This window comes from Strigops habroptila, chromosome 4 (genome assembly GCF_004027225.2).
Source record: "Strigops habroptila isolate Jane chromosome 4, bStrHab1.2.pri, whole genome shotgun sequence".
NCBI lineage: Eukaryota > Metazoa > Chordata > Aves > Psittaciformes > Psittacidae > Strigops > Strigops habroptila.
In genome coordinates, this window is record NC_046358.1 from 3,091,628 (window position 1) to 3,111,703 (window position 20,076).

The 20,076-nt window shown below is 40.9% G+C and overlaps 1 protein-coding gene across 5 annotated transcripts in view; it reads left to right on the plus strand.

Moving 5' to 3' along the window:
- SHANK2 (SH3 and multiple ankyrin repeat domains 2) overlaps positions 1 to 20,076 on the plus strand; it is a 351,561-nt gene that overhangs the window by 41,665 nt on the left and 289,820 nt on the right. For all 5 annotated transcript variants that reach the window (XM_030483283.1, XM_030483282.1, XM_030483285.1 and 2 more), the window contains exons 3-9: positions 1,283 to 1,502; positions 6,418 to 6,621; positions 8,635 to 8,706; positions 9,581 to 9,689; positions 9,951 to 10,102; positions 10,883 to 11,050; positions 14,862 to 14,978. In XM_030483283.1, coding sequence (XP_030339143.1) covers positions 1,299 to 1,502; positions 6,418 to 6,621; positions 8,635 to 8,706; positions 9,581 to 9,689; positions 9,951 to 10,102; positions 10,883 to 11,050; positions 14,862 to 14,978 — 1,026 coding nt within the window. In that variant the 5' untranslated portion in view covers positions 1,283 to 1,298. The remainder of the gene's footprint in view (positions 1 to 1,282; positions 1,503 to 6,417; positions 6,622 to 8,634; positions 8,707 to 9,580; positions 9,690 to 9,950; positions 10,103 to 10,882; positions 11,051 to 14,861; positions 14,979 to 20,076) is intronic.

Here is a 20,076-nt window from a genome sequence, read left to right on the forward strand (position 1 = left end):
GGCTTCATGTGATTTAGCATTGGTAGATAAATAAGGTGTTTATGCTTTTTATTGACTTAAGGTACTTTGGAAGTAGCATTAATTTACAGTTCAGTGAAGAGTAAGAGAATGAAACATTCCCCGAAGAGTTTTCTGTTGTGAATAGAGCTGTGCATTAAGCTGCTGTGAACTGGAATGCTTTCAGATGTTTGGATGTGCTGGGTTTGTCTTCATTAGTAATTATAGCTGAGAGTGATAACACTGCAATTGGCCTTCATCAGAACTCACAGGAAGACTTGATGATGTGGGTATGTGATGTGCTTTCGAAATGCTTGGCCTTGACCTCAAGCTTTAGGTCTGCCTCACCACTGGCATCCTCTGGTGTGAACACTGGCTCCAACCTGTGGTCACCTTAAACTGCTGGCTGAGAGCAGTGGCCTTTCATGCCTGCTTTGTAATCACTGTGCTATAAATGACAGGCAGTGAAGAGGAGTGAGTAATCTGCTTGTGCTATTTAGTTGGCTCAAACTGCATCATTAAACATGGTGGTAAAGAAAATGTTGCTCTCAGTCCTCACTGTTGTTTGTATTTACTTCAGGGGATCTGACTGTGAGACCATTCTAGAAATCATATGTTTGGATTTCTCAGTACAGTCACCTGGTATATGTGTGACATGGTAAAGTCAGTTCACCCTTTTGTGCTTTACTTCTGCTTTAATGTCATTTGTTAATGTGGATGCTCCAAAGCTTATGATGGTCTTTTAAATTTTTCCAGTATAATTTTTCACCCATTTTCCCATAGAATTTTCATTTTCTGGAGCAACTTTTAGTTTGTGGGACCAAAAAAAAAAAAGAAGTCTTTTGCTGCTGTAGTTGGAAAAACCCAAAAGGAAAATGTTCTGCTGTTCGTACTGTGAGACCACTGAATAGAAATGTCCCTACTTTGGAACAAACATTACTTTCATTGTAGCCTGATCTATACAGTACAGTTTACAACAGTGGTATTTAGGAGAGAGCCTGCTGGGGTTTTCCAGGTCATTTGGGAGATTGGGTGTACCTGGGATGAAAGGTCATCTTCCCTTTTATTACTCTCTTTTCCTTCTCTTGTCCTTCTTCCTCTGTAGTAATGTGGTAGGCAGATTTATTTCCATTATCCTCTGCTACCCACATAAATTACAGAAAGAAATAAAAGGAGGATAAATAAAACTTTGTTGTTAAATGCATATTATTTCCAAGAAAACAAAACTTGTAGCTGATTAATATTTAAGACTTTAACTTTTCCTCTGTCTTCTCCATACTGACAGGCTAAAGAACTTGACCATGCCTCGTAGCCCAACATCGAGTGAAGATGAAATGGCACAAAGCTTTTCCGACTATTCTGTTGAATCTGAATCTGACAGCTCCAAAGAAGAAACCATTTATGACACAATTAGAGCAACTGCAGAGAAGCCAAGCAGCAGAATGGAAGACAGTCAGAGCAACACGTTAGTGATTCGAATTATAATACCTGATCTGCAGCAAACGGTAAATCATATTGCATTACAAGTAAAATGAAGCTGAAGCTTTGCTGGCTTCAATCTGCAGTAGAACTGTTCTGTTCTCTTACAATTTTGATATATTACAGGCAAAATTTATATTATGTTTTCTTTTAATGTCTACATTTTGTACCCTGGTGGTAATCTGACTGACAGCCTAAATTAAAGCCACCATCGCCTCCAAGAGAGTGTATTTAGTATGTTAACTTGAGAAAAGTTGTGATCATAAAGCAAAATACCTGTCTGATCTGCATTCAGAGGCATTTGGGTAGAAGAAAGAGGATTAGAAAACTAAAATCTCATCAGAAGGTGAGAGTTGAACCCCAAAATCACGTTATCTCTACAAAAGCCTCGTATCTACATAACCCTGCTGTTTTCTCTAATTTCTCTCTTCATGAGGTAGTTTGTGGTTTGAGACTAGAGTGGGGTCTAGCAGGAGGTCATCAAATTTTTCTCTCTACCATGTTTGTTGCCTTTCTCTGTCATCCTCCCACAACAGGATATCCGTGTTAGGTAGCTGGTGGCTTTTAGAGTGTAAAGATGAGGAAAGAGAAGTACAAATCACTCTTTTCTTCCTCCTTTGCTGCTATGCCTTTACTACGTGGTGGTGTTTTTCAGACTTCAAGCCAGAGAAATCAACACACTCTGTTTGGAGGAAGAACAAAGCTTGGCATTGGTTCTTACAATGACATGAAATCACTGTTTTATTCTCTCCCACTTCCTCACCACTTATACTGGGAACATATCAGAGAGGATAAAATGAACCTTTCCTGATTTTCCTAGAGGAGTCGCTTGCAACCTGTCTTGTGGAACAATGGCCATTTCTCACATCCCTAAGTCTGTTGGATGAAAATAGGGACTTTTGAACAAAAGACTTAATCTCTCTTATCTTAGAGACATAATTGAACAGACACTTCATTTCTTAAAAAATGTCTGATTAATTGAGTAATTGTGTTTCTTTTATGGTTGAATTTGTAAAATTCAGTGTCTGGAATGTCAGAGCATGAAGTTGGAGAAGTTTGCTGTTGTAACTTTGTAAGTGAATGAATTGTTGTCCTCTGCAAGTGCTATGATAGGAATAACAGTCTCATCACAGAGAAGGTCTTGGGGGTTACTGATTCTCTCTAGAACCACAAGTGTTTGATTAATTTCCTAAACTATCCTGGGCTTCCTTGAATGCCGTTGTTGGGATTTTCAGTTGATGGTAGTCTGAAGACATCAGCCTTTTTTCATTTCAAAGATGATTATACAACACATTCTTTTAATGAATGTGTGCTACATACATCACTCTATGCTGACATTTAAGATCTACATCATACTGCACTGCCACTGAAGATCTATCTCAGATGAAATTATTCCTTTCTTTTTAATTAAGTTCATTTGTAGACTGATAAAGATGGGCTGTCTGCAGGCTGACAGGGAAAGGCTGTTTTGACAGCGTCACCTCAGGTGTGGTTGTAGAACTGGTTTTTCTAAAGCCCAGTTTACACAGTGCTGCAGGAATTCAGGGGAATGGGTGTCAGAGCTGGGAGCTTTTTCTCTTAAACTCTTGTACTTCAAATCTTTTTAGATAAGGATTGCTGCTGAAATGCCAGTACCACTCCATTAGTTGATACGGGATGAGATTAACCTCTGTGAAGAGGAAGTGATGTGGGGCCTGAGCTGGCCAGGAAGGCTGCAGAGGGCAGAGCAGGACTGAGGCTGCTGTGAGCCATGCACAGGGTTTGTATTAAATCTTGGCTGAAGCAGTCATCACCTTAGGTCTTACATTTCAGTAGTGATTGAAATACTGAAATCCCCTGTTGTACATCTTAAATTTAGAGGATTTTGCCCTTAGGGTAGTCCTCTGTCAAGACAAGCTCTGACTGGCCATGGTTAGGATGTTATTGATGATCCTACCAGCTTGCTATGTCTTGGACAGTGTTCAGTGCTTAATGAATAGATCCAGTAAAATGGAAAGATTAACTCGACTTGCTAGGCTTATTCTGGTGTTAAAACCAGGGAGACAGTAGCCTCCTGAAGCCCTCTTATTTCATTACTCTTCCTTAGACCAGTCCTAAGTTATTTATTGACACTATTGAAACAGTTCTTATTATTAAATTTAATTTTGTGCAGGAAATGAAATGAATCAAGAAGTATTTTTGGGGTTGTGTTTCATTTGATCATTTTTATTGCTTTACCTTCTGTATTTTTTTTTGCCTTCTTAATAAACCCACAATGAAAAGTAACTCAATCCTTTTAAATAGTTCTAGAGCAGATGATCCGTTTCTGATTTAATTTGTCAGCCCACAGGCTCTTGTACAGAGAAGTGGAAGTTGGGTTCAGGTTTGCAGGCAGGAAAACCAATAGCTTAAATGTAGCATAGCAAAGTTTGGAGATTATCATAGCTCACGAGCTGTGGTATAGCTACAAGCCAAATCCAACACATACCCCATTTGCTGTATAATTATAATTGATTTAACAAAAGAGATATTTAAAATTAGTCTGTTTAATCAAAGGAGCATGAAATAACAATATAATGTTATGTTTTTATTCTTGATTGTTTTATAGAAAGTATGGTCAGGAAGATATTTGTTTAAAAGAAGTAATTTAGGATTTTAGGTACTCAATCCATGAGGAAGCTTTAAACCCCTCCCTAAACTCAGCAGGAATAAAAGTTAGCTCCTCTGCAGTGGCTGGTGTAAATCACCTCTATTTCATCGCATGTATGTAATAAGCACCGAGTATCATAAGTAGGATGTGCTACTGTAGAATCATAGAATAGGCAGGGTTGGAAAGGATCTTAAGCTCATCTAGTTACAATGCCCTGCCATGGGCAGGGACACCTCACACTAGACCATGTCACCCAAGGCTCTGTCCAGCCTGGCCTTGAACACCGCCAGGGATGGAGCTTTTACCACTTCTTTGGGCAACCTGTTCCAGTGCCTCATCACCCTCAGTAAAGAACTTCTTCCTTATATCTAACCTGAACTTCCCCTGTTTCAGTTTGAACTCGTTACCTTTTGTTCTATCACTCCAGTCCCCGATGAAGAGCCCCTCTCCAGCATCCCTGTAGCCCCCTTCAGACACTGGAAGCTGCTCTGAGGTCTCCACGCAGCTTCTCTTCTCCAGGCTGAACAGCCCCAGTGTTCTCAGCCTGTCTCCATACGGGAGGTGCTCCAGCCCCTGATCATCCTCGTGGCCTCCTCTGGGCTTGCTCCAACAACTAAGTTGAACATTGAGCACAAATCAAAATGAGCAACTTGCTTCATTATTTTTGTCATCATACCCAACTCTCGTTTGCATTTGCCACTTTTGGTTGTCACATCTTTAATATCAACATCTTCTATTGAAGGGAATAACTTGTATTTTGCTATTCTGACAATCACATTTTGGATGCAGCTTTGCAAACTATTTGTCATGGTTCTTCTCTTGCAGTGCAGTTCTATGTGGTTGACAACTTTGTATGTGTGGTGAGAAGATGGGTTGGTTGATAAGTTTTGAACAGATAAATGTTATTCCTCAGAGATCTTGTATCATGAACATTATTCCTATTGAATTAATACCTACCCTTTAGTTGGTGCAGGTGAGCTCTAGTTTTCCCTTGCTTCCAGGCATACAATCATGGAATTGTAGAATCCCAGGCTGGAAGGGACCTCAAGGATTATCTGGTCCAACCTGACAGTCCTTCTGTTGTGCTTAGTGACTTAATCTCACTGGTATGAAGGGATGTAAGATTTTAATTGTCCATCTCTCTCATGATCCAAAGAGCTTTACTATCAAACCCAGAGGTCTCACATTTCAGCACCCAGTGTTGACACGCCAGCTCACTATCAGACTTGGATTTTGAGTGGCCTAGTGTGGTTCTGACAGAGTTTTTGAGCCACTCAAGGCTTCTTTTGTGGTTCTTACTAGAAAGAATGTGTATGTAGCTAGCCTTCAAGACACTATCACATTTTATCTGGTCTTGGGATGCAAGAAAAAGGGTGGAAAGAATAGATCCCACAACTGTCAGTGCAAAGTATCTTTATGTTTCCTATGTGCCAATGTCAGACCTGCGGAAAGCAAGGTATTTCTGAAGCCAAATACTGTGCATTACTGATGCAGTGTGCATAAACACTGTAGAAAGATTTATTTTCCATTGAAATCTATTCTGAAGAATATCTGTTAACGTTTTTCTCTGGTCCATGTGCAATCCCTGCATCCTGTGTTGATGTGTGATGGGCAGGGATGTTCTTTGAGTGGGCAAAGAAGGGACTCCTGTGCTGCAGCTCTGCCATGGCAGCTGGGTTTTGGCCCTTCTCATGGCTGAATATGGGGTGAGTTGGCAGCACTGAGCATTCCTAAGGCACCTCAGAGGCAACAAATTGGTTTCTAGGCATTCCTGTCTGCTGGAAGCTCGTAACCAGTGAGTGTAACATAAGCTACAATAAAGAAATTCCTAACTTTCTGAAATTCCTGAATTCCAGCCTGGTGAGAAGCAGAGAACTGGGAAGGATTTTCAAGGTTTTCAAGTCTTCCGTTGCTTCATGTCACATAGTTCCTCCCATAAACTTACCCTAGGATACATGGAGCTTAAAATGAATTGGAATCCTTGCCTGAATACTGTTATTTCATGCAGTTGTTGCAGATCAGAGTGGTTGGCAGAAGGACTTAGAATTAAGTGACTAGTTAAACATCTTGTAACATCCCTTTCAAACAGGCTTGCTGTGAAGAAGGATATAGGATCTGATGTTTGTGTGTTCACAGCACTTGTGCATTAGTTGTTATAGAGGAATGTGTGCTGGAATACAGCTCTTGATGTATGTTTTTGTCGTGGAATTTGTAGGTTCATTGTGTATGTTTTATATTTGTAAGTTTTAGAATGTAAGATACTATTTAAATGTTTTTCATTAATTAGATCTTTTAATAATTTCTCTTTGCAGAAATGCATTAGATTTAACCCAGAAGCTTCAGTGTGGGTCGCAAAGCAACGAATTCTGTGCACATTGAATCAGAGTTTGAAAGATGTCTTGAATTATGGACTGTTCCAGCCTGCGAGCAATGGTAGAGATGGGAAGTTTTTGGATGAGGAACGACTTCTTAGGGAATACCCACAGCCAGTGAATAAAGGAGTTCCTTCGCTTGAGGTATTTTTAGGCGTAATACCTAAAACTTTTGTATTCTGATTCAAACTATACAGTGAGCTGCATTTGGGGTTTCTGCATGCGCCTGAATTGCTTTTGGGAAGTAGTGATCAGCAAGTCTGAACTCGAACCCTTGCTCACTGAAGTGCTGGAGTTCATTTGCTCAGTGGAGCTGTTCCATGTGTTATCTCCAGAAGGCTGCAAATAATCAGCAGCTTTGGGAGATCCGATTTTGAAGTTTTCCTCTGCTGAGGACATGGGAGATGTATCTTGTTCTGTGATTTAATAAAGAAATGTAAGGTTTTGGGTTAAGCTTTTGGGTCTTTGGTTCACAATAGTAGGGTAGCAGTTAGTAACTAACCAGCCTTTGCTTTCTCCCAGAGAAAGGGTCTTTCTGTCTCAGTGAAGCCTTTCCCCCCTCCAGTCTCACTCCCTCTGTTCTGCCGTCCTTCACAGTGCACAGATTTCCTTTGTCTCCTGGGGAAGCAGGAAGGAAAGAGAAGGGTGTGTATGTGTGAAGCAGTCAAGTGCAGACACTGGAATTTCCCCCTCTCTGTTGCTCGTGCAGAGGCTGTGCAGCTGGGGCATAAACCGGGCAGAACTATTGAACTATGGCACTGGTTGAACATGGAGCAGAGCCAGCTCCCTCTGAAACACAATATAGCAGGAAACTGGGGCATGAAAGTAGTGTTTAATTGATTTTTGGTATTATTTGTATGGCACATGAACCACTAATAGTCTGCAGTTCATAAATGTACTCCACTATCACACAAACCCAAGAAAACAGGACCAGAGTTAGAGAAGGCTTCAAGTCCAGTTTGTCAATCAGTTTAACTTCAGAGATTCAATTGCTGGTATCCATATTAGAGCCATAAGCACATTAAATAACCACTTCATTTCTCTTCTGTCATGTTGTTTTGTAAGTGTTCACTGCAGCAGAGTTCATCTCCCTGCAGCTAAAGGATTGCAATTCAGGGCTTAAAAGGGATGTTGGGAAAAGCTGGTGTTAAAGCCTCATTCAACACAGTCTCATTGTCTAAAAGACCTGCATAGTATGATCAGATAAGAATAAATTACATGTAAAATTGTATAAACCCCTTGATTTGTGCCATAGATGCCATCCTCTGGCCATAGGGTAGCCAGCTGCTCAGGGTAACATGAGTGAGTTCCAGCCACAAAAAGAGGCAACGCTCTGAACCTCAGTGACCAGCCCTGTTAAACATCAGGAGAACTATTCCCATGTGTGAGTTCTGCCTATGTGGATTAAGGGATTTTTCAGGGATCATTTTTTCTTTCCATTTCAGAAACGCTACACTGATATTATGAAATACATATTCTTGAAATTCAACATGCCTTCCCAGTTCCTGTTCCTGCCTGAGGCTAGGAATGAAAGTGCACAGAAATCCTTTGGGAAAAGCTCTTTTCACTGTAATTCTTGCTTATATCTATAGATTCCAGAGGCTGATTTCATTTTCCATCCACCTCCACTGATTCCAGTGTATTTATACAAGATGAATTTTGCTTACACAACCTGTGTAACGATGATGCCACTGTGTTAAGCAGAGTGCTAATTGGTGGTGAATATTCAAAAGGCAATACTAAGCCTTATTTGAAACTTGCCTAAATCTACATCGTTGGGAATGATACTTTGTCAGGGACTGTAGTGGTAGGACGAGGGGTGATGGGTTCAAACTAAAACAGGGTAAGTTCAGGTTAGATACGAGGAAGAAGTTCTTTACTGTGAGGGTGCTGAGGCGCTGGCACAGGTTGCCCAAAGAAGTGGTAAATGCTCCATCCCTGGCAATGTTCAAGGGCGTGGACAGAGCCTTGGGTGACATGGTCTGGTGTGAGGTGTCTCTGCCCATGGCAGGGGGTTGCAACTGGATGATCTTAAGTTCCTTTCCAACCCAAACCATTCTATGGTTCTATGATACCTTCTGGTAAGATCAGAAAATTACATGATGAGCTTTTAAGCAAAATAGGACATTTAAAATGGATTCTTTTTTTCTCCTTTAGTTTCGATACAAGAAAAGAGTGTACAAACAGTTCAACCTTGATGAAAAGCAGCTGGCCAAGCTTCACACCAAGGTAAGCCCAGTTGACTGGGGAAGTTAGCAGTTGCCTCCTTAGCAAAGTAATGTGTCTCAGGAACTGGAAATAAGTAGGAGTTCATTCCCACCTGGGCCTATTACTGAACAACAAACACTATGTGCTGCCCGCACCAACAGGGATGTGTGAATTGTGATCTGGGAATTCCTCTCATAGAAAAATTCCCATGTTTGACTCTTCCATGTGTATATCTGTAGACTCATTTGCAGGTCAGAATAATAGTGATGACGACCATATGCCATCCTAAATTCTTACTGAATGAATCTTTTACTCATTTTTTTTCTTTAAAACTGTAAAACCCCAGAATTTTATTACTGTATTGGAGTTTTGAACATTATACCTAAAGAAATAAATATCTAAGGGTGGCCTACAAGTAATCTGGAGGGGGACTTTCTACAAGGGCCTGTAGGGACAGGACAAGGGGGACTGGCTTTAACCTGCTATAGGGGAGATTGAGATGAGCTCTTAGGCAGAAGCTCTTCCCTGTGAGGGTGCTGATGCGCTGGCACAGGGTGCCCAGAGAAGCTGTGGCTGCCCCATCCCTGGCAGTGTTCAAGGCCAGGTTGGACACAGGGGCTTGGAGCAACCTGCTCTAGTGGAAGGTGTCCCTGCCCGTGGCAGGGGGTGGAACTGGATGAGCTTTAAGGTCCCTTGAACACGAACCACTCTGGGATTCTGTGATTATAAACTGCAGGGTTTATGCTCTCAGTATAAAGTCATGTAGGCCAGGAACGTGCATTAGCTAATGTTCAACGTCAATGGACATTGACATCAATTGACAAAATATTTCACTTTTAGTCAAAAATGTCTTTCTAAAATTACAGGGTGATTCATTTGTCACTCTGTTTTTCAGGCTAATTTGAGAAAGTTTATGGATCATGTCCACCATCTCTCAGTGGAAAAAATCACCAAGATGTTGGACCGAGGACTGGACCCAAACTATCATGACCTAGAAAGTGGAGGTTAGGACAATAAAACAAGCACCATAAAGTAGGACCTTGGGTTTGTTCAACCTAAATTGATTAACGGGCTGAATCTCACATGTTCTTTCTGTTGCCTTCATAACTCCAAGCTAATGGAATCTGTATGGTTTTGTAAGGAGGAAACTTATAATTTATGATTTTCTTTGAGCAGCATTTGTAACTGAACCTTTTAAAAACAAATATTCTTTATTTTATCAATTTGCTCATCTTTTTTCATGTACACGCTGTTCTCTTCTTCAGAAACACCCCTAACTTTGGCAGTTCAGCTTGACAATACCGTAGAAGTGATAAAAGCTCTGAAAAATGGAGGAGCACATTTAGACTTCAGAGCCAGAGATGGAATGACAGCTCTGCACAAAGCAGCCAGAGCCAAGAACCAAGTAGCCCTCAAGGTAAATGCTTTCAGCAGCAAATGATACAGTATTTTATAGGAAACAAGTATATAAAGGAGAATGTTTTCAGTTAGTTACTGTATTGTCCTCAGTGGATCCTTTAATATGTTCTATATTTAATATGTTCTAGTGCTTCCTTGTGGCTTTCAATTCTCAATAATTGCTTTCACTAAAAAGGACCTTTTCATTTCTGATTTTTTTGGGTAGGAATTAAAAGTGGTGGAATTTAACCTTATTCATTGACACATTGGGAAATAGGAATAGCGTAATTGTTGCTTATCTGTCTGAATGCAAACACCAGTGGCATGGATTGTACATTGTATCTTAACAGGCCCTTCTCTTAAGTATTTTTAAATCACCTTGATAGTTTAGATTAAGTCTTATGTTTATGGCTTTTGCTTATTTCCTTCTGACAGACATTCACATTGCATGACATTTTTGATAAGGCATCTTGTAACTGAAGAGGTGAATGTGCTGCAGAGGTGACATGACATTTTCAGAACTGAAATGTCCCAACTTAATGAGAGGGTGGAAATTGGACATTGCCACTCATCCTTTCTTTGCTATCCTTAGAGATTCCTTCAGATCCTAATTCTTCTGAGGTCATTTCTTGCTTAACTTTTCTGTGCTGCAGCCCAAATTCTATCAGCTTATAAATAAAATGAGCAAAATATATATCCTATGGCTATTTCAACCTTATGAATACTTTGTCAGGTAAAGTCCCTTTATAGTTACAAGTCCCTCCAAAATCTATTTTTCACAGTTTGTGATTGCTTTCAGACCCTTTTAGAGCTTGGAGCATCTCCTAACTACAAGGACAGCTGTGGCCTAACACCTCTGTACCACACTGCTATTGTGGGAGGGGATCCTTACTGCTGTGAGCTATTACTTCATGAACATGCTACCGTCAGTTGCAAAGATGAAAATGGATGGCAAGAAATTCATCAGGTAGGAAAGATTAATTTCTGTTTGGAGTTGAAGTTGCAGGAGGAAGTGTGCCATGTATACTCTATGATTACATGCTTTTGAAGGCCATTTGGGTGTGTTTAGTCCATGCACATACAAGTATGGCATTTCTTCCTTTTTCTATTTGCTTATTACTTTGCATCCTGCTGTGGTGAATTAGAAGTCGAAACTGTTCCAGGTGAGTTCTGCAACTTTGAAATCCTATGGTTACTGTGGATTTTGCTCTAGAAATAGCACTAGTCCTACTTCTGTAATGGACTCTTGGAAGTTTAGCTTCCTATTAGAGGCCCTTCAGTAAAAAAGTGTAACTCTGCCTTTTCGTTGGATGCCAATTTTAGTTTCCTTGGTAATGCTTCTTGTGTGCTTGTCAGAGGTATTTTCTCCTTTCTCTCTGGTGAACTTGACAGGAAGATTTGTGTTCAGGATCCTGCTGCTCGGATCTGTTAGTGTGTTGCACTGGAGGAAGTTAAACTCCTACATACTCAAAGTTTGAGTCACTTTTATTTCCCCGTGTGTGTGGAAACTGGGATTCTAATGATTTTTCTTTTGCTGTTTGTACATGGGTTTTCCTTTCCTCTCGTATTCAGTGTGTGGATAAAGGTGGGAGTGTGCTTTTTAAGAAAAAAATGATTTAGAAAAGTAATCATTTGTGGTTCCTGGTGCGCACATTGCTTGGGTCAGCGATAGTGCCAGAATTCATCATTTGTTGACTTAGAATCATAGGATCATAGAATAGTAAGGGTTGGAAAGGACCTTAAGATCATCTAGTTCCAACCCCCCTGCCATGGGCAGGGACACCTTGCCCTAAACCACGTGGTCCAAGGCTCTGTCCAACCTGGCCTTGAACGCCGCCAGGGATGGAGCATCCACAACCTCCCTGGGCAACCCATTCCAGTGCTTCACCACCCTCACAGGGAAGAACTTCTTCCTTATATCTAATCTAAACTTCCCCTGTTTAAGTTCGAAGCCATCACCCCCTGTCCTACCACTACAGTCCCTAAGGAAGAGTTGTTCCCCAGCATCCTTATAGACCCCCTTCAGATACTGGAAGGCTGCTATGAGGTCACCACGCAGCCTTCTCTTCTCCAGGCTGAACAGCCCCAACTTTCTCAGCCTGTCTTCATACGGGAGGTGCTCCAGCCCTCTTACCATCCTCGTGGCCCTCCTTCACCATAGCTATAAGGAAGACAGACCTCTTTAGATAAGAGTTATCAACCTCACAGGCCTGCTTTATTATCTAGACTCACTTTCTTTTCTGTGCTCTGATCTTTTTAGTACAACACTTCTGTTCTTTGAAAGAAGTGGGACATAGCTTTGGTACCCAGGTTTCTGAACTTTTTCACTGTGTAGGAGTGTTCAAGTTGAGGTCGTTTGGATCCATCTCTAGTGGGGGAAAAAGAGCACGTTAATTTACTACCATCATTTCTGAGGATGTTGAGGAAATGGATTGCCTAGATCAAAGTGTTATCCCATCTGGACTCATGGAAAATATGGAGAAAAACTGCCTGTTTTGAAAACCCAGCTTCATAGCCATATGGTTATTATTTCTCCTAATGAAACAGAGCTTTCTAAACCCATTGTGTTGGCTGTAAACATTGATTTATTTAGGATTACATCTGGATTATGGGCAGTCTGTCTTCAGTAATTGATAATAGAAGTATTCCTCAATCAACTAAGAAAGATGATGATATGACACAATCCCATATGTTGTTGTCTGCCTGAAGAAGGGGAAGTCACCCTACGTGGCAAGGGAATGATTGATACCAAGTGTGTTTTTCGTTTTGCTAACACAGTTTTTAACTGTAGAAGTTAAGCCTTTGGGTTTCTTTATAGTAGAGGGGAACAGGTAAGGTGGTGGTTCATGCTGTGCTAGGAGAACAGTAAAAGGATTTCCTCTGGAGGTACCTGTCTTTCTCTATCGACTGTACTGGGGAGCCCAGGTGAATGGTTTGTTCAGCTCAGCTGCCCCACAGGCCCCTACAACAAGGGGAAATGCAGCTCCCTTGCACTGGTTGTCTTCCAGCACCTCTCCCTAAGGATTATTGTCAGATTGATGAAGAGGAAGTGAAGCGGAGAAAGGGCCTGGTGTTAGTCCAGTTTATTGTAGTGGGAATAGAAAGTTGGAATTAGTTCTTGTATTTTATGATTTACTTAAATAATTACATCTGTACATTTGTACCTGGATGTTGAGTGACTTTCAGAGACTAGACAGGATTGATGATTTATGGCTAATTGTGCATTCGCTCTGATCTCCCACACAGTCAGGAACACAGTTACAGTTTAGAATCATAGAACCAACTAGGTTGGAAAAGCCCTTTAAGATCAAGTCCAACCGTTCCCCAGCACTGCCAAGGCCACCACTAACCCATGGCACTGAGGGCCTCGTCTACACGGGGTGTGAACACTTCCAGGGCTAGTGACTCCAGCCCTGCCCTGGGCAGCCTGTTCCAATGCCTGAGCACCCTTTGGGGAAGGAATTGTTCCTCAGCTCCATCTAAACCTCCCCTGGTGCAGCTTGAGGCCGTTTCCTCTTGCCCCATCCCTTGTTCCTTGGGAACAGAGACCAGCCCCCTCCTGGCTCCATCCTCCTGTCAGGCAGTTGCAGAGAGTGAGAAGGTCCCCCCTGAGCCTTCTCTCCTCCAGACTAAACCCCTTCAACTCAGATCATTTTCTCCCTTTGCTCATTGTTGGATGCTCGCTTTCTGTGGCCTTAGCTTTAAAATGTTCCTGTTCCAATAGCAGCTAAATAACTAATTTGTAAATGAATAAACTGTTAAATAAATGCTGATTTTTCACTTTCTGTGTGTTGAAAATGGAGTAAGAAAAGATGCAGTGGTTCGGATACGAGGCAGGGATTTGGGATGTGTCACTGATTTAATGTGTGCATTGAGCAGTACACTGAATTTTTCCCACCCAAATCACAAGATGTGTCAGTTTGTGACTCCCACTGAAGTCAGTAGTAATTAGGTACCTAAGACAGACTGAGTGGCTTTGTATACCTGTACCTTTTAGCTTAAAATCTATATTATTATATAGGAATGATACTGATCTGAGATGATAGGAAGTTAAAAACATTAGAAATTGGGAAGTGCTCAGTTGGGGTAGAAGGTAGTGAAGTAAAGGAGGCTGTTGAATGGAAATACTGTGTTTTTTCTCAAACTTAACTGTAAATCAGGAAAGTTTCTAATTTCAGTGGAGTCTTGTTCACAGAGGTTTGTTTCCCAGTATTCAGGGTCTAACATTTGATTTGTGTGGCTGATAAAGTAACTTTTGAAGATTTTCCTTCTTCTAGATCAGTGCCATGTGTGTACTGTGTGTCTATGTGATATCACAGAATCAAGAAGATGATTGCTTGAATTTTGGCCAGATTTCCCCAAACTCTTTTCCCACCTTTAAAGGAAGCTTTGGAAATCTGATCATCTTCAGTGCCATCTAGTGGGCACGTCCCGAAGTTTAGCAGGATGAAAACCATCTGTGTCTGCTTGCCGCATGTGACAGATACAAATATTAGTGGATAAAAAGTACCAAACTTCGTGTTTTCTCTATCCCTTCAACCGGCATTCCTCAAAAAAGCAGATGCTTAAACTTATGCACGGGCTTGCTGGACCTGAAGTGAACGCGTTGGTGTTTGTGGGCAGATGTGCATATCCGGGTGTAAATCCACCCATTCAGTGCAGGGGTGGTTCTAAAAATTAGACCCTAAGTAAAATAGCATCTTCTCTGCTAAAAACCTTTACCTGGAATGCTTGCCTAGATTGAACAATAACCAAAATATTGGTGCATCTCTTCCCAGGCTTGCCGATATGGACACGTCCAGCATCTGGAGCACCTCCTCTTCTACGGCGCCGATATGTGTGCTCAGAATGCCTCAGGAAACACGGCGCTGCATATCTGTGCCCTGTACAACCAGGTGAGCTGGTTCATACTTCCTCTGCCAGTGCCACTGAGTCCTACCATCTTCCTTCAGGGACATAAAGGTCCCCGGTAGGAGCTGAGGGGTTCCCTCTGCATGGTTAAGTGAGGAGGGATGTCTTGCTTTGAGGGAAGGGGAGTCCAGTCCTTTGGAGACTGGAAACCAGGGCTGTGAGAGAATAACACGTAGCCAGGAGGAAAAAAAGGTGTAATTGAGATACTAAATTTGTTCAGCCTTTAAAATTTGTTTGTTCAGCCTTGAAAAAAGAAGGCTCAGGGGAGACCTTATCACCTTGTTCTGGTACTTAAGGGGTGGCTGCAAAGAACATGGAGATTCCCTTTTTACAAGTTGTCCCATGGAAAAGTTGAGGGGTGATGGGCATAAGTTACTCGTGGGGAGCTTCCAAATGGACACAAGAGGAAAATTTTTCAGCTATGGGAATAGTCTCCTCTGGGAAGTGGTGGATTCCTCAACATTGGACACTGGGTGCTGGGCCGTCGAGTCTAGGTCATGCTTTGCGAAAAAAGTTTGGACCAGATGCTCAGTGATCCCTTCCCTGGGGATTCTATGATTCTAATCTTTCATGTCCACCCAGAATTAGAGGCTGGTTGAGTTTTCTGTTGAAGAAGTTTACTGGTTTGGTGTTAGGTTTTCCTGAGATCTAGTTTCCTTGCTTTTGATAAATGCATTTGGGATAAGTTTCCCATTATTATTGGTCTATAGAGGCAAGTTACACTGAAGAACAACATAGCTCATTATTTCTCATTTATACAATGAAGTGTTACAGGTTTTAAACACTGGTGTTAGAAACTAGAAAGAACATAATTAAAACCTACCTTTTAGTGTTTTATTCGCTGATTAAAAATAAGGTTACTCACTGGAGGTAGCAAGAGTATACATATTGATTAGAAAATACAACATCGTGTTCTAACAGCTTTTTCTATCACATCTAAGTATTTGTTTCCTACTCAGAATTTATTGCTGGTTTGCTAGAGATTAAATTAGAATGAAATAAATACTTGGAAAATAATGGGGAAATGTCTCTGTAGATGACACAGGAGATACCGAATTCTCTGCTGTTTACAACTTGTGTAGCCATTTACAGGTAGTAGAACCATTTGATTTGATGGCATTTCATACTCTCTTTGTGTGGAAGGGATAGAGAGGGAGTAAGCTTTACAACTTTGTTAAAACACAGCAAATGTAATGTTACATTGAGTGAGGAAAACACGAGTCATGAGATGTGACTGAAACATCTGTTACAGCATCTGCTTCTTCATTAATCACCATCTTAGCTCTTGTCAAAAGCCTTGTCAAGGCAGATTCCTCAATTAGGTCTAAAATACCCTCAACGTTTTAATAAATAGAATTTTGGGAGTAGTTCGATATTTTTCAAGACTGCTGACTTGCTGCGTGTGTCAGAACTGGTGTCAGTTCATAGAATCCAACTGTACAAATCTCCTTAATGCTGATTACTTGAAGTACACAGCACTGCAGGGGAGCAGTACCGCTATGGGCTGCAGCTTGCTCATTATCTACCACTTCTGTTGAAAAAGAAATCAATTAAAAATACTCACTTTAACCTCATTTACTTCTCTTTTGCTGAGGCAGAATTGGGAAGCCCAGACCATAATGCACATAGAAACTTGAAAACCTGAACTTGCCTCTGTTGGTTTTGTGACCATTTTATTGCAGTGTTTTCATGGCTGTAGCTTACAAGATCACACACTTGTAGGTTAGTGCATATGATACATGCAGTATGATATATCTTTCATGTATGAAAGTATTTGTCACGTAGAGGTGTATTTTCCTTCTGACCTCAGTGGAAAAAAGGATCCTGTAGAAGACGTGGAGACTCTCATTGAAAGTGCATCTCCAAATCTGCAGGGATTTTCGTAGTCATTAAGCTTGACTTTGCGACTGGGAGTTTAACATCTCGTGACTACACTGTTAGGCTTCTTTTTTCCTTAATCATGGAATCATAGAATCATAGAATGGTTTGGGTTGGAAAGGACCTTAAGATCATCTAGTTCCAACCCCCTGACATGAGCAGGGATGCCTCACACTAGACCATGTCACCCAAGGCTCTGTCCAACCTGGCCTTGAACACTGCCAGGGGGCTGCGAACCATAACTGTGCTGACCTTTTTCAGTGTCCCTTCTATTGAAAGTTGTTATTAGCTATTGTGAAAGGAATGGTGTTGGCCTTTTCTGGATGCAGAGGATGACAGCAGTATGCTTTTTACCTCTCGACTCCTGTAGAGGGAGGCATTACCCATTGGATTTTCCCTTCCAGTCTTCTGTGTGGAATTTTCTGATGCTTTCTGAAGTTCTGATTCTGTTTTCCTTAGTGTCAGCTAGATGCTGATCTGAATAAACTCTTGTTTCTTACACTTATTTCATAGCCCTCCAATCACTCAGCAAAATCTACACAGATCATATGCCTCTATGTTTTGCAAATTAAAAAGCCTGGGATGAAGTGTAACTTTTTTCAGTCAGTGGATTGGATTCTATATGAAAAGTGTTGTAGTATTAAATCAGGTAATTAGATCTCAGACAAGAAATTTAATCTCATCTGCTGACAAGCCCACACTGATATCTAAAAAGCTATTGCATATTCAGTTTATGTATGATGTAATGAATGAACAATGCTAAGCTCTCAATAGCAGAAGTTATTAGGTTGTCAGAGCTAAAAGAGGTGCAAACAGGAGTTACAGCATTCGTAGGCAGCACCTTAATGACAGAGAGCTCTGAACCGTGGAATTTCCATTGAATTAACAAAGGAAAAGTAATCAAAATCATGTCTGGTGGGGAGTTTTTTGCTTGCTCTCCCTGATTTATTCCCTTTAATACGGGAAGGATGGGGAGGAGACAAAATGGAGAGAGCTGAGAATGCTTCTGTTTTAAAAGAATAAATGCAGTATTTAATCCAAAAAAGTTCAAATTCTACATATCAAAACCATTGAATAAATAAACCACTTTGCATATTTGTTGTTATGTTGCAGACAGGTTAAAGTTTGTAGAGTTTTTAAATGTGTAATTCTTCTGGTTTTGTAGTGTTGAATGATTTATTCTGATAAGCAAATGAATAATCAGTCAAGAAGTGCAGTATGTTTCCTAATATCAGTATTTCTATCCTCAAGTTCTTGATCAAAATTGAGCATTTTAATGTAAAGGGTTCTACTAACATTTCCAGTGTGTTTACCAAGCAGTATGTGCTGGCATAGTGGCATAGTTGTTATTGTGGGAATAAAATACAGTGTGCAAACCCAGAATCATTCAGGACTCAGACAAAATGCAATTTGTGGAGAAGTAACTCCGAAAGTAACTTTATATTTTTAACCGGGAGGTCTTCCTCTAGATTGGAGCACATTGACTTCTTTTGGATACAGAACACAGGAAAATGAGAGAAACATTTTGACATTGGACACATTGTTCTTGGTCATAGAATCGTAGAATAGTTTGGGTTGGAAAACATCTTAATATCAACTAGTTCCAACCCCCCTGTCATGGGCAGGGACACCTCACACTAGACCATGTCGCCCAAAGCTCTGTCCAACCTGGCCTTGAACACTGCCAGGGATGCAGCATTTACCACTTCTTTGGGCAACCTGTGCCAGCGCCTCAGCACTCTCACAGTAAAGAACTTCTTCCTTATATCTAACCTGAACTTCCCCTGGTTTAGTTTAAACCCATCACCCCTTGTCCTATCACTCCAGTCCCTGAGGAAGAGTCCCTCTCCAGCATCCCTGTAGCCCCCTTCAGCCACTGGAAGCTGCTCTGAGGTCTCCACGCAGCTTCTCTTCTCCAGACTGAACAGCCCCAACTTTCTCAGCCTGTCTCCATAGGGGAGGTGCTCCAGCCCCTGAGCATCCTCGAGGCCTCCTCTGGATTTGCTCCAACAGCTCCATGTTTTTCTTATGTTGAGGACACCAGAACTGCACGTGTCTTCCTATGTGCAGAGATACTGAGAACAGACCTAATGTGCCGATCTCAAATGCAAGCAAATATGACTATTCCAATTAACTGTATATTATTAAAGTTACTATTTATGGGATGATTGTTTAATATATCATCTTGAAATATGATCCATTCTGTGGTTTCAGTCTGTGGTGCAGGATAGAAAGTATGGAAACAGAAGAGGCTATCTTTTGGAGTATTGAATCTTGGGGAAAGGGTAGGATAGCCTCTTCCCCAGATATATTTACGACAACCCTCTGATGGAGGAGACTAAATAGGATCAAGAATCCAGTGTGATCAATTAGAAAACACAATGAAGAAAATGATTTTCAACCCTAATTTCTTCACATTCACTTACACCTCAGAATCTAGTAAGTAAGCTTCATTTCTGTCACTAAAATAGCTGAATTGTGTGATTGTTTTCTCTGGCTGCAAATTTACTGTTAAAAATGAAAGGTAACACATTGAAATACTTGATTAAGTAAAACTCCAATATCACAACATGACAAGAAATCTGCAAAGCACAACAGAAGTAACAAATATTTCTGATAAGGAAACAAAAACGTCTTGAAATGTGAACTGCTTTGCATAAGGTCCTGTGATGAGCATTAAAGATGACAAGTAGGAAATACAGTCTTATATGGATCATCAGAAATTCTGGTATTCCAAGAACCGTGCCAGAACCGCAGAGGAGTTCTAGCAGATTATGGCCAGTTGTATTTTACAGCAATGTGGAATAAAGACTTAAGAAATTCACTGTCTTGGTCCAAAAAAGTTGTTTTTAAGGGATTTTGTTTGCAGATTTGCTCAGTTCAGAGGGTCTGAAGCCTGCTTTTCTCTGTTAGAAGGGCTGTGTTGGGTTTACACTGTTAGTATTTTTTAGGGGAAAAGAAGCAAGGTAAGACTGGTCAGTGCAGGGTGTATAGCCAGCGTGAATAATTTCAGGTATAGAAAAAAAACCATGCAAAACATTAGATGTTTAAAATTGAAGACAGGCTGGAAATAAACCTCAAAATAAGCTCATGCAAGTGTTAAAACTGCTTTGTTTCATTTTTGGCAGTAGGGGAGGATACAATTCATCCCAGGTACTGTTTGCTGTACTGTGAACTGTACTGTTTCTCCTGCAAAGTAGGCAG